The 16,012-nt window shown below is 33.4% G+C and overlaps 1 protein-coding gene across 1 annotated transcript; it reads right to left on the reverse strand.

Moving 5' to 3' along the window:
• Nucleotides 1-401: 401 nt before the first annotated feature.
• On the reverse strand, nucleotides 402-14,530 carry LOC132755405 (uncharacterized protein CXorf38 homolog). The gene is made up of 6 exons (XM_060746274.1): nucleotides 14,414-14,530; nucleotides 9,003-9,613; nucleotides 7,683-7,841; nucleotides 3,845-4,135; nucleotides 1,240-1,336; nucleotides 402-802 (listed from the first exon to the last, which is right to left on the reverse strand). Exons 2-6 carry the CDS (start codon nucleotides 9,564-9,566, stop codon nucleotides 402-404), a joined length of 1,512 nt encoding a protein of 503 aa, XP_060602257.1. The 5' UTR covers nucleotides 9,567-9,613; nucleotides 14,414-14,530.
• Between the last annotated feature and the right edge of the window lie 1,482 nt (nucleotides 14,531-16,012).

Here is a 16,012-nt window from a genome sequence, read left to right on the forward strand (position 1 = left end):
GAATGAATTTAATGATTCATAAGATATGCCTAATAGTTGTAACTTGAGATCAACTTCTGAATCTTTCAAATTGAGTATTCCTTTTGCAGATGGTCGAGATAATGTAATGACTGTTGCATCTCTTGCCAGGTCAACGTTTGGTATTCCGTAACTTACATGGGGAGCAAATCGTTTTGATTGTGGAGCTATCCATTCATCTAAGCCGTCAAAAATGATGAGACAACTCTGAGAGTCTTTTTCAAATAGTTTGTCAATTAACTCTGTATTTGAAGTGAGGTTTCTATGCAATCTTATTGATTCATTCTATTCAGGCGACACAGATCTTAAATGCTGGACACTTATCTCATGTTCGGTAAAAAGAGGAAACTTCATATATGTCCCATCTGAATAAAATCATGGGGTCAGCAGCGGTTGACGGTGTATATATCTATTTCACTGGATATGTGAATAATTTCATCGCCTATTTCTTTTCTTGACGCAACATTAACCGCTTCACACCAGTTTTCAATCATAATTTTGCAGAAGAAACTCTTTCCTGTTCCAACGTCGCCCACTATATAAATCTTCTTATTCTGCTGCTTTTTAGTTTGAAAGATTTCCTGGTATCTTTTCACATATTTCTTCTCATGCGTCTTTTGCTTCATTTTATCCGTATTATCAAAATGTTTTTCTTCGATAACTTCTATCTCAGGAGGTACATATACATCTTTTACCTTAATGTTATCTTCCTCTTGCTTCAAAGGAGAAACCGATGTCTTCAGAAAATACTTCTGGTAATATTTAACAAGCTCTCCCTGTAACTCTGAGAACAAGTAAAAAATAGACACTGTGACACTTAGATTATGTAAGTTTTTTTCTATTGTTTATACTGAAAATTAGATACATGTCGATATTTCAAGAAGTTATAAATCAAATCAATGTCGTTTTAGTGGTATGCCCACACATTTTTACTATTTGACGTGAGTATTGATCATAATTCTAATTATATCCTGTTATAGGTATATACTCATAATAAAACAGTGTAAATGCGTAAACTTTACAGCAGCTATATCAATGACAGCGTTCTAGTAACTTCTATAAGCAACTATGTCAAAGTATCGACTCTGTTCAAAAACATAACTAATTCGTAGAAATATTTTCATTATCAAAAAATCAAACAAAATGCAGATTGAGCGATCGCCGATCTGTGGTGCAATAGAAAAACTGATTTGTTATCATAATATCATGAATACCACTTACTTTGTTTATCCTCCAAATATTTCAGCCTTTCTTTGGTTTTCTGTTGATCACCTGAAGCTTTCAATGTAGCTATGTCATTCTCTATCTGTATCAGCCGCTATGAGGAAGAATAATTTTCATTACTACATCACTACAACATTCGTTTTTATAGCATATTTGACATCAAAACCCCTCTTCCCCACCAACTAAATTAACAAATTGTTTAAAAAACGTGGTTATTGTTTACAAGTTGCTAACCAAACATGTCATTATTGTATGTGTATGGCTTTACACTATTAGATATCTTACTGAAACACACAAAAAAATCTTTTTTTATTTTCTAGAAATGTACACAAAACAGATATCAAACAAGGGTAACATTGCTGCAAAATACGCTCGTCACAAAGTTTTTTTTGTCAGAGATGTGGGTATTATAAATATGCATATAGGAGATGTGCTCTGGGCAATATCCGGACAATATATAGATATTTTATCATCTCTAGTGACCTTAAGCTTGCAAATATTAACCTAGATTACAGGTGTCACACTTGTAGTCATGATAGTTTTCTTTATGTTACAAGTTATCAATAAATGATAACTTAATAGTCCCCTTACACAAACCTTGACCACTGTATGTGACATTGACTTTAGGAACCCGGATCATGAGCGCAATACTTAGCTTCACAAATATTAACTGAGGACTAAATGGTCCGAATACATATCTTAATATTTTTATCTGAATTTTGACCACTATGTATGACCTCAATCTTTGCCACAGTCACTTGAATTTTGCATGCGATACCCAATCTTGCAATGCTGAACATTTGTGGCAAGTTATATTAAAATTCCTCTATGCATGTAGAAGTTTTCCTCCGGAAAAGTGTTTTTCAATGGCCTCTAAACGTCATCTTTACCTATCTTAACTGTGACCACTATGTGTGATCTTGACCTTGACAACCGGGATTAAAATTTACACCCGACACATCGCTTTACAATGATGATTATTTGTGCCAGGTTATCTTGAAATCCCTCTATGCATGGAGAAGTTTTGCTCCGGACAATCGTTTTTAATGACCTCTAAGTGTGACCTTGGCCTTTGGCCTACAGACGGGTGTTATGTGCGCAACACGGCTTGTTATAGTGATGAACATTTCTATGAAGTTTTAATAAAATTCCTCCATGCGTGTAGGAGATATGCTCCGGACGCCGATCGCCCGCCCGCCACAAATGGACGCATAAATTTTTTTTATTTGGAATTTTGACATCCTTAACGTCTCGGTTTTTTTTCAAATGAGCTTTTACTTTTATAGAAAACTACGCAACTATTTAATAAACTTACAGACAAGATTAGCTTACAAATCAAACACCAAACACCGCGTACTAACATTTGGACCTTTAACGATGTAAAATGATGAGTGCGCTTTATTGGCAAATATTTTATCTTAATTTCGAACTGAATGACGATAACAAATCTTTTTTTAAAATCACAAAATACATGCAGAAATTATGAGCCCAACACCATCACACAAAAGATAAGTATAACAAATACACTCACTACTCTAACTCTAACAATAACCATTGACCTAGGTACCTGGGTCTTGCTCGAGACATATCGTCTTCTTATGATAGTCATGTGTGTAAGTTTATTTTGCATTCCCACGATGCATAAAGCAATGGGAAACCGTAACATACTTAAACTGCACTTAAAACTGTATGAAAATAACACTTAGAGCAATCTTCTACTGCGACTTTGAATTTTGAAAACGGGTCTTTGGTTTTCTCGTGACACATGAACTACTTATTGTGATTATAAATTGGCCGTAGTATTAGCCATTGACCTAGGGATATGGAATTTACACATAGTGTAGTCATGTTTGTAATCCATGTATGCATGCAATTTTTTAAGTAATAAACCGAACAGACACGCAAAATGACCGTTAGAAAGTAAATATCCTAAGTTTAATCACCGGCTATGACTTTTATATTAGGAACTTAATTCTTGCGAGAGACATTTTTTCCTATTTGACTTAATACATGTTTGAGTCATGTCAACAGAAATGTTTCACAATGATGATTTTCTAAAGCACTAAGAAATTTTAGAAATATTGACAATGACCTTACATTTGAGCTATGATTCAGTTATCTGCACACGAACCTATGACATTCATTCAGTTCTATCACGTTTTTTAATTGATTAGGTTTGCGAATAGAATACCAATATAGGAATGTACGGGGGAACTTAGTGAGGCCATATGAAGAGGTATACCATTTTCAGAAACAGAAAACAAGATAGTTCAATGCGGAAACAAGAAAATATGTAAAAATTGCCACTTTTTTCTTATTTTTGTGTTTTTATTCCTTGTGCCCCGCAGAGCGAAAGAACGACAAAGCATTTTTATTTCGGCTGGCGCACCGCGCTAAGCCAAAGAATAACAAAAACGTCACTTTGTCGTTTTATTTTGTTTTTTATCGTGATTTTGCTTGCATGGCGAGAGAGTACGAAAAAATGGTCACTTTGACGTATTTTCGTGTCTATGCCTAGCCCTGCGGATTGAAAATACAATATCGCATAAAAAATTGATATTCAAACAAGAACTAAAAATAAAGCTACATATATTAGAATCACCTGCTTAAAGTTCCTTTCAGAATTATCCACTTTTGTATTTAACACTTTGATTGCTTGTTCAACCTCTTTAAGTTCACCATTGTTAGCTAGCGCCTCCGCAGCATCTTGTAGAACTGTTTGTATTTTACTATCTATGGCTTTAGATGCGCTGGCTTGTTTTATATCAATGTCAACCTTTGTTTTTTGAATCAACTGATTCAGTTCAACAGTCATTCTTGTGACGGTAGACAAAGCTTCCCGACATACCTCCAACTCGTTGTGGGTTGTTATTACGAAATCATCATACCGTAACTATAATTAGATATATAGAGGATATTTTTTGTTTTGCATGTAAGATAGAAATATATTTCAATGAGTGATTACCAGATGCACTCTCCTTTATGACGCCATCACATCATGACGCCACATGATTGCCTGTTATTCCATTTAGTAACAATATTATTTTCACTCGCATTCAAATATAGTCTGGCTACAGTGAAAATTACATCTTATAAATTTCACTTTTGGTTTATCAGAATCATCTGATATATTATAGTGAAACACTGGAAAGCATGAAGTCTCACATGATGGCTTAAGTTATTTAAGGAAACAAGAGGGTATGAGAGCCAAATATTAGGGATTCCAATGATTCAACGCAAATAATATTCAAGCTGCAAAACACATGGATACCCTACAAATTCAATGATGCATATGTGTCGATAATAAGCCCATCTTGATTATAATGTGAATTCTCGTGTTGTTGTTTTTTTCTTAATGCTACAGGAGGCTACTGAACTAGTTATTTAAAAAAACTGAATACAGACATCCATTAAAAAGACATTTCTTGTTTAATCAAACATAATAACCATTGACTGTCAACATCAACAAAACTACTGAATAGAATCGCCTGACTTTCCATAGCAACCATTCACTTTCCATAACAACAATGGCAACCATATCAACCACTGATTTTTCCTATCAACAAGTGCCTTTCAGAGCAGTAAGTGACTTCCAAAGAAGCTATTGACTTTCCAAAGCAACCAGTGACTTTACATTGCAATCAGTGACTGTCCTGAGCAACAAGTGACTTAGCATATAGTTTTTACATATAAGGCAGTGATTCCCATAACGTAAAAGGATTTTCCGTACCGACCCAAGACTTTCAAAGCAACCAATTAGTTTCCTCAGCAACCTGTGAGGTTCCAAAGCAACAATTTACTTCCAAAAGCTACAATGTACTTTCAATTGCGCCAGAAGACTGCTGTGTGGCAGCTGTAAAAAATTGCCCCGTACTTCACTTCAGTGTTGTTATATTTGTCTGGTCCTTTGAGATCATTGATGCCAGCACTACTACGTTTTGAGAATTGAGTACCGCTCAAGCAGGTGCTAGGGACATGAGGGATGTTGCACTTATTCATTATCCCTCATGTACAGACTCAATCAAACCGTGATTAATGCTTCCGATGGATCACTTCCATAGCTATAGACGAATAACAATGAAATCCGTGACTTCCAAATCAACCTGTGTATGTTTCCACATCAACCATTGATCTTCAATTAAAATGTGTGACCTCAATACCAGCCATTGACTTTCTAAGCAACCATTGATTTTATAACAACCAGTTGCTTCAATAGGAAACATTGTTTTTCCATACCAACCAATGACTTCGACTTCCAAGTACAAAAAAACTTTTAAAATACCATTACTCCCACAGCCCCATCGGGCTTAAAAAAGAAACACTTTATTAAAAAAAACTGTGCATTTCTTGCTAAAATTATTTTTCGAAGCCCCAGTTCTCCCATGCTAGCAGAAACTCTATTACGATAAAATTTTTTTTGAAAATTTTTATTTCTATAGCAACAAATGACTTTCTTTACAAACCAGCGACTTCCTTAGGAACTAGTAATTTTCACAGCAATCAACATTTTCCTTTAGACCAACAGTATTCCATGACAACAACTGACCTCTTAGCAACCATTTGCATTAATTATCGGCCAGTGACTTCCATAACAAACATTGACTTTGGATACAATTGAGAAACATTAGAATCTCTAACGGCAAAATTAAAATATTGCAGGCTTCGTTCGAGCCTGTTCATGTGACTTCTAAAGAAACAATTAACCTTCCTAAGCAACAATTCAACATTTTTTATAGAAAATATTGACTTTTGACAGCAACCATTGATTTTCCAAAACCAGTAAAAGTGATCTTTCATTTCATCCTGTGATTTTGTAGCAAGTATTGATCTTTAACAATGAACCAATCACTTCAATAGTCATATTAAACTTTCCATAGCAACCATTGACTCTCACAGCAGCAATTGACTTTTCATAGCGACAATTGAAATTCTATTGCAATTGCTAATCCCCAAAAGCAAACTGTGACTACCACAGTAGCCAATGACCTTAATAGCAACAATTGACTTAACATAGTAACCATTGTATTTCCATATCAACCATTGCCTTTATGTAACAACTAGCGTCTTTCCATAGCATTAGTGACTTCTATAGTAAACATTGGCATTCCATAGCAACCAATGACGTTAAATTTCAATAACTGACTTTCTATATCAACCTGTAGTTTCTTAGCAATCATTTAGAGTCTACAACCGGCAACCAGTCACTTTCTTAACTAAAAATAACCTTCTACAGCAACCAATGATTCAATAGGAAGAGAGACTTAAAAAGCGAACATTGAGTTCCAAAGTAACCATAGACTTTCATTGACTTTCATAGCAATACGAACTTTTTTCCACAGAAACTTTTGACTTTTTATTGCAATAAGTGAGTACCACAGCAATTATTGACTGTCATAAAAACCATAAACTTACAATACCTATTACTGACTTTCAGTAGTAGCCATTGATTTTCCATAGCAGCCGTTAACTTTCTAAAGAAATCAATGGAGCCATTGAAATTTAATGGGAATCTTTGAATTATCATAGCAGCCAGAGACTTTCATAACAACCATTGGATTTTCAACCACTGAGGTTCTATAGCAAGCAATGATTTTCGATTTTCAACCAGTGATGTCTGTAACAACCTATGACCATCGAAGCTACTGTCCTCGTTTGAGCGTTTTGAGTGGCGAAACGTCAAAACGACGAAACTTCCTAGTTCGCTTATCAGAGAACAAGTACGAAAAAGTGCCACGTGAAAACACATGAACACGCCACATCTTACAATTACCTTTGCTGTCTTCTTTTTGTCGTATTTTTGCATGGCTGGGCGAAAGATGTTTTTGTGAAAATGCACCAAATTTGACTTTTGACATGTTTTCGTGTGACGACCTTTAGCCCTGCCATGTGAAACTACAAATCAAGTTACACCCAGTAAATAAATTGACAAAGAATAAGCCCAAGTAATTATAACTTGATAAGAACATTGATAAAATTAGATGGCTCCTTTTGATTTTGAGATCGTTAGGTCACATTTACTTATTTTGTAAATTTCTTGATAGGTGTTTAGATTTTCAAGAATTTCGCCAATGGCTTGAAGATGAGCCCTATTTTTGGATTACAGAAGATAATGGTCACAGTGATCTCGTTGTCAAACCCTTGTTCTCACAATAATTACACTTGCCTGTGTATTGAAATGTCAACTATATTATCAAAATACTTGTTTATGTATATAACTAATAAATTTAACGCTTGACATTTATAATATATATGCATAAATATACTACTAAGAAAGGCACATTAGCAACTACAATTCACAAGTCGTAAATATACTTTTTTAACAGATAATAAAGAAATCATTGAAGTGTTAAGTTATCGTAAGGTATTTCCATTTAATCTGCCTACATTTACCTTACTGGAAAAAAAAACACGCTTAATTTAGTAAAAATTCATAAAACAACCTTTTTCAGTTTCGTAACCGCTTTTTGGGCATCGTCTCTCGTCTTTATTTCTTTAGCATCTTCCAAGATCGCAATTATATCATCCACACATTCATTCAACTCTTTATCTTCCATTTCCATTGACGGTGAATGGAAAATAGAATTTCTTCTGGCACGTGTCTGAATTCAATATATTTATAAAGGTTTAACAAAGATATATGTTTTTTAAACTTTTACAAAAGAAGTAATTGTTATCAAATAATCTCAAATTTTAAAGTCGTCTGAGGAAATTAAAAAAAGTAAAATGAATAAACAATACATTAGTACAAATTTAACTGGTATTTTCGTTAGTTTTCCCCTTGCCGAACATTCCTTTTGCCAGAGGTGCGGAAATTGAGTTTTAAATATTATTCCAAAGATATGTATAAAATTTTATGTGAGGATCTTAAGTAGATTTGAAGATTAATGTTGAAAAGTAAACAATAACATGGCTTAAAAGACAAAACGGTTCAGCATTTGGTGAAATTTTAAAGAATTGGATACTTATGCACACACAAAAAGAACAATTACACATTACTGACGGTTGACTAGAAAAAGGTCGTATTGAAATGAACTCAAAATGTTCACAATGATTATATTGGAACAATTATTTATGTTTATGTTTTTTGTATATATATATAAGTGGCATGAGACCAGTTTTCAAAACTTCCAGATCCATTAATTTGTAATGAAAGTAACCTGGTCCTCTTCCATAATCAAAGAAACAATTGAACAAACAAACCGATTAAATGGTTCCAGTCATTATGAGGATAAAAATTAATATTTAAATGGCGATTATACCGGAGGTTTTTTTCGCTATATAATCTTAGTCACAATACCCACTCATATGAAAAGTTACTGTTACCTATTGTTCTCATAGCAACATTGGTCTATTCCTCGACATGACGATGGACATTTCTACAAATTAGTATGTAAGTGACTTCCCTAAATAATAATTAATAATTAAGTCACACGATAACTTTGTTTCTGACGAGCGGGGTGGATCTGATTTTATCGATAAGGAATGTTAATGCGGACAAAGGGATTTGGACGGTAGCTTTGATATTCCTGTACCGTCCATGAACAGGCTTAATCAAAACGAGCCTACAACATAATTATTTTTGCCGTTTTAGACGTTCTTTATGTATAATGTTTTTTTTTCTATTTCATAAAGCGGACCCTTTAAAACTTCAGGCACAGCTCCATTAACTGTACTACCAGTATCTTTGCCGGGAACTTTTTAAGAAAATACATATATGATTGTGCAAGCTGCTTTTATTTTTACATTCTTGTTGTACCAACCTTGATGAATATGTTAGTGTTGCCTGTCATCGAGCATGCTAAATGTGAATGAAGATTGGTATTATTTATGAAAACATGGAGCAATCCAGATGCATCTATATCAGCTGCATTTTTCTTGTCTGCATAGCCAGGTGCATTTATGTAGCATTTGGCCACCTCCCATGGCTCTGTACACCATTTCTTTATATCTGTATTTTTCCAGTTTGGCTGAGGAGGTAAGGATCCATGACTCTTTAATATTTCTTCCATAACGCCATCACATATGCTTGAAGGGCATGGTTGTTTCTTACTATGTACACAGTTACAGTTAAAGAGTTCGTATGGACAAATTTTCTGTCCATTATGTCCCTTTTTACATGTATGTAACGGTTGCAAATTTCGTAGTAAGCAGAAATTACAGTTAGTGTGTGCGGTGTTATTGATAGACGCAAGGATTCTTGTGTGTTCTCGTTTCACAACATCATCAGCAAAATTTTCAAGACCTTGTTTAAGATATTTGTAAGCTAGTCCACCCCTCACCCAGTTTCTGTATTTCTTCTTCTCTATCTCTTTTTGGTGATCCATATTTTTAATGCTTTTTGTTACCCAGTGTTCGGTACCGCTTCACTATTCTGATAAAAAGAGAAACAAAGAATATACAATGAATGCAACCGAATGAACAAATATTTCATTTGAGAATGTTTTCATGGGGGTATTTGTAAACAAAGCATCACAGTTTTTGAAGGCATTATCTACATGTTAAAATATTGACGGAATGAAAGTTTTTATCGTAAGCAATCATCTTAGGACATTTTACAGAGTAAGCAGCCTGAATGAAATGAGTTTTTAATATACTGCTTTTAAATTTATATGAAAAATTATATGAAAATTGCAGACTCGGTTAGATTGAGTAAAGTTCATTAAAAGTGCATATATTAATAATTATGTATACCGTTTATCTGTAACACATATCACAAAACAAGAATGCATTTTGAATAAATTTGCAATGCCACCACATTAATATTAAGAAGTAGATTTTTGTAACTATACAACTGAACTGCAGTTTTGTCCAGTGAATTTGGTTCAGCATGTCATATCATTAGGCATATGTGCAGATGTGTCGTATGTTAAGATACAAAGGCCATAGTACAATAATTGATTCAAAAATAAAAAATAAAATATTTTATTGACTAAAACATAGGTATTAATTAACTGTATGGTTTAAACATATTTATTTAAGCTCGATTGCGAAACAAGTTCTTGCAACTTACATTAATCGCTTTCGAGTCCGCTTCCTGGAACCAACCAGTACTGGTGTCATATAAAGAAACATGGTCCTAACCCGAGTAGGGCTCGAACCCATCATCTCTAGGTTGAGAGGCAGGCACCTTAACCACTAGGCTACCGCTCCCCTTTTAACAGTATAACATAGCTGTATTAATCTTTGAAATGCAGATACCGTAACCTTTTCTTAAAAAACATCTTTTTAATAGAGCATTGCGAGTTTCTAAAAACATAAACATTATTATAAACATGGAGTGAATAATAATGTCCTTATAATAAGCTCAAATTGTCTCATTTAATATATCTACAAAGCTCACATCTGTCTTGCTAAAGTTTATGACCTGAATCATTTCATAAATATCTCTGAAAATCATGACCTTTAGACTAACTCCAAAGTATTGTATATTTTACATAAAAACTGCGTAACATGTATTAGACATTCCAATGTTTTCTTTCACACAAAAAGATTTTTAAGTTTTTTCTATATGTATATAATGAAAATTAATAACCCCGGGGTGGGGCCAATTTGGATCCAGGGATATAATTTGAACAATCTTGGTAGAGGTCTATTACACAATGTTTCATGCCAATTATCTAACCTCTAGCCTTTGTCAATTCAGAGAAGAAGATTTTTGAAGAATTTAATATATACATATATTGCAAACCTATGACCCCAGGGCGGGCCAGTTTGGACATTAGATGCAAATTTGAATATATTTGGTAGAAGACCTATAGATGATATCATATACCAAATATCAAAGTGCTAAGCCCTGTACCGTCAGACAAGAAGAGTTTTTACTATATGTGCATAGTGAAAATCAATGACCCCCAAGGGCAGGGCCAATCTTTACCCAAGGGCTATAATTTGAACAATCTTGGTAGGGGTCTTCTACACAATGTTTCATGCCAAATATCTAACTTCTAGCCTTTGTCAATTCAGAGAAGAAGTTTTTTTAAGATTTTACTTTATATACATGATGCATGATGAAAATCATTGACCCAGGGCGGCGACGATTTTACCCCCAGGGCTATAATTTGAACAACTTTGCTAGAACTCCTTTACACAATGTTTAATGCCAAATATCTAACCTCTAGCCTTTGTCAATTCAGAGAAGCATTTTAAAGAATTTCATATATGTGGAAAACCTATGATCCCCCGGGCCGGGCCAGTTTTGACACTAGAGGCAAAATTTGAACAACTTCGGTAGAGGACCTATAGATGAAATCATGTACCAAATATCAAAGCTCTAAGCCTTGCACCTTCAGACAAGAAGATTTTTAAAGCGTTTCTTTATGTACTTAGTGAAAATCAATGACCCAAAGGGCTATAATTTGAACAATCTTAGTAGAGATCTCCTACACAATGTTTAATGCCAAATATCTAAACTCTAGTCAATTCAGAGTATAAAAAGCCAATAATGGACTGTAAAGTGTACTTTAACGTTTCAGAAATAACCCGGAAGTAGTTTAACGAGCAGACTGATATTAAGCTTATTTCAAAACGGAAATATATGTTATTGTGGTTTATCATTTATGCTTCAAATCGGATCTATAATAATCCGGAAGTAGTTTAATAAGCAGACGACATACCTTAAATGTTAAGTAGAGTTAAGTTTCCGATAACAGTGTATACAGCTCGACTTTCATAATCTACATGTATTTACATCAATAATGACAAAAAGGGTTGTCGATAAGCATATTATTTATCCATAAATATTTTACCACCTGAACAATTAGGTTTTTACTTGCGCTTAGCTGCAGAGTTTTCATCTTTATTAGTGTAGAGGCCCTGGTTCGACTCCAGGAAAGGCATTTTCATTTTATTCTATGAATTGTAGATATTTTTCCACTGGATTCAGTTCCTCGTGAATTTCATACACACAATATTATTCGAGAACATTTAGTTTTACACACATTTGCATTCACCAGACTTAGTTAAAATCAACACAATTGATAATTAGGGTGATAAATGTCTAATAAATACCATACATTGTTGTTATATATAAATACCAATGATATAAAATAGATATATTGAGGAGCCAAAATTGTTGAAAATGCTGCTGGCAAATGAAATTTTCAGAGTAAAATTTATGATACTATTCAATCTGTCCGAAATCAAATACATTCAAAAATGCTTAACTGTTATAGGTTTAACTTTCAATTATGAAAATAATTATTGCAGAGAAAAATATAGTTACGTACTAATCATAAAAAAAATCATTCCGAAAGTAAAACTTAAAACCAAAACAGGTGTACAATTGCATTACTCTAAAAACATTTTCATAAACTGCGCGCTTCATAACCTGGACTTCCTAACGGACATACCAAAATTTGATGTTTATGAGGCAAATGAGCTCATAGACACCACCTGGACCAACGTCCATAAGCAAAATAAGCTCATAAAAACAAAAAAAAAATAGCTCTTAATTTGAATTTTATGAGTTTATGTTCTTTATTTAACTACGGAATGAAGCTCATAATAATCAAATGTTGGCTCCACTAGTCTACTCAAATTTACAATATTTCGTGTTGGTGTACTTTAATTCATTTATATTGAAATAAAAATGCAAAATGTAATAACTGAAAAACTAACCAATTTTATAATATGGTACGACCGGATAATGTAAACGCTTTTGTGATTGACTTATAGTATTGCACAACTAGTATATTTATAAAATTTACAGTTAGATCATCGGTATGACCCTTGTTTGATTATTGGTAGCTTCGACTGATTCTAGTTCGTAATCAATTAGAAGTTAATATTTGGTTGCTGCTCGCCATTATGCATAATGACCCGAAGATAATCATTATAACCTTAGGGATCATTATTGATTCGAGGGCCATTATTGCAAAATGGCAACCTGCATCCAAGTGTTACCGTCTTAAGTACCTTAATTGCAGCTTATCTCAGTTGCTTTATTTTACAAAGAAACGGACAGAAACTGTTTTCAATGTAAGCAAGTATCTCATCCAATTCAACACACGTACTAGCCAGAAACCTCAAATTTACTTAGAAACACAAAATAAAGATGAGAAACTGTTATTTTAATGTAGTTTTTATTGAAAATTGTTCTTTATTTTTTTTAAAAAAACGCTTAGTGCTAGTTTTTTTATGAAATTGTGTGCTTTCAAGGATAAATCTGATGTTGTCAAGTCACAGCCTAGCTGACTTCTAATAGATCTCTTCCCTGTTTTGTCAGTGGTCCAAGGTTTTCCTTTTTCAAATAAACTTATTGTTTCTTAACATGTATCTGGAGATGTAGTCCTGGATCTAGATTCGTACATGACAATTCCGTTACATTTAATAATTTTGTTAAATTTCTGCTGTCTTCATGTCTATACAGCCCAGACGTTCTACCGTCAATTTGAAGACATACACAAAATGTAGTTATTTTTTCTTCAGTTTATAGATGTTCAATGTTACGATTGATCATGCCATCAACTCTTAGATTTCTTAGTGCAAGTGACTGAAGTTCATTTAACGACAACAACCATCTTGAAAGTCACTGAGGGTTGATTACGTTATTTTGCACGTGCGCTTTTTAACTAGCCCACTTTGAAAAAATATGCCTTGTAACAAGGCGTCCAAAATTGCATAATGATCAAGATTTGCAATAATGGCCTTAAATTTGTTACTGTACATAGTAACACAAGCCTGTTACAACCGCATCATAGCTCCAACCGTGTTAATATCGGATTAAAGGTTGCGCGCATTTTATCTTCCTTTGAGCTGTTATACATGTATATTCATTGCCTTCATACCTCTATTGCGGTGGTTTGCAGAACACAGGGGTTAAAAAAGATTCTGTCGAGATTCACGGTTAAGATGAACTAAAAATGGTACAATCTAGACGAACTAACGTACATGTGTAAGATATTACTATGTGAATCGCATGTTATGTTCGCCGTTTTACATATGAACTGCAAAACATTGCGATGATTTAAATTGCTATCGTTTACTACTTTGAAATTGGTAAAATAGACCCATTCCCGATTACATGTCTTTCGCTTTTTGTTTTTGAAAGAACTGTAAATAAGTCAAAGTATATCTATTTATAAGAATACAATGACAAAATGGATGAATTATTTTACATAGATAAAACACGTAAAGTTATAATATTAGTACATTTGAAATAAAATCAACATACCTCTCCATATTTATCTCAACGCCTTCTACCAAACATTGACATGCGCACTTCATAAAATCTTTTTTAAGCTTTTTCGTTTTGCAACGGGTATTTCAATTTGGCTTGTTGCCAGGTGGCTTTATAATGCAGGATATGTTAGCTGTTTACCTGTTACGACAAAATTTTAAACTCTGTTTATGAAAACAAAACAATGATATTTCTACACGATTCCTTTGTATTTTTAGTGTACATTGTGGTTGGGCAATCAGTTTATAACAAGTAATAAGAACTTTTTTTTTCTTTAGAAAGACGCAAAGTATAGAATGGAAAAATAATCAAGAATTTTATCAAATTTATAGGAGAGCTTCAATATAAAACAAATATGATGCTTCAAGATTAAACAAATATCATGGTAAAAATATAAATAAATGCACGCAACTTCTAATATATTTGTTACTAGTATACTGATAGCGGTTATAAAGGAAAGCTGAAGATTTGACCGGAAATCACATAAAGTATGCAGGAGTGTAGGTTTTTTAATTATCAAGAAATTTTTAGCCTTTTATCAAATAATAAAGTCCTTTTTGATAAATAATATACTAACGGGAAAATTATAGGGTGATTTCATATTGGTATTGCTATATTGCATGCCTTAAATATTGTCGTGATCAGCCGATTATTATAAGTATATAGACTTGGTAGATATAATTACCTTCAACGCGGTCTGATTTTAAAGGGTCTAAACGTGAATGCCTAAATTTAGTCTTTAAATTAAATGGCATATAATTATATCCAAAATTAATTTGGACTTTTAAAGTAGAAATGAATTACTGTCGGTTTACTTTTTGGCTATATACAAAAGTAATTATTCCGGGCCATTGCCACTATTGACGAAATCAGGTTATCTATACACCACAAATAGTAAGATATTTATTCAATCATATTGGCTATAGGAAAAGGGAAGTTAAAATATGTTATGTCTGTTTGAAGAGATAAGTTTATTAATAACTTCGTCGCATAAATTTCATCTTGCAAGTTGAAAAAGTAACATGGGAAACCCTCACCTGCCACATGCCTTTCTTAATATATCCATGTTGCAAGTTCTGTAATACTGCTACAATTTGTGAAATTGAATAGCAATACATGTATATATGCCATAAAGAAATGCTCCACATGTTCAACGAAACCAATCTCTATATAAAGAGCCGTTGTACACGAGTTCTCCTCAACATGGTATAATGTTTCATCAAATTCCGTTCACGGGTTTTACGAGAGCCGCTGCACGAGTTTAACGAGTTTACCACGCAACAATACAAAAAACATAAGAGGCAGTTTGAAACAAAAATAAGTTTGTAGTCTATGACTATTTGTTTTTGTTTTGTTTTTAAATAAGAAATAATATTATTCAAATGTCTTTGATTGTCATATTCATGACTTGGTGCATTCAGTTTATGTTCATGTAGTACTTTCCTATAATACTTTTTTAATTTTTTCTTTAGCTTTCTTAAACGTTTAGTTTCTTTGACATCACTTTTTATAATTTTGTGTTCGTCACAATTTTCATAATTTGACATCTCTTGCGGGTACAAACATTTAATTGGTAGACCTATTTCATTTCCC

Source organism: Ruditapes philippinarum, unplaced genomic scaffold (assembly GCF_026571515.1).
Source record: "Ruditapes philippinarum isolate M1 unplaced genomic scaffold, ASM2657151v2 ctg1561_1_1_1_1, whole genome shotgun sequence".
NCBI classification, from domain to species: Eukaryota; Metazoa; Mollusca; class Bivalvia; order Venerida; family Veneridae; genus Ruditapes; species Ruditapes philippinarum.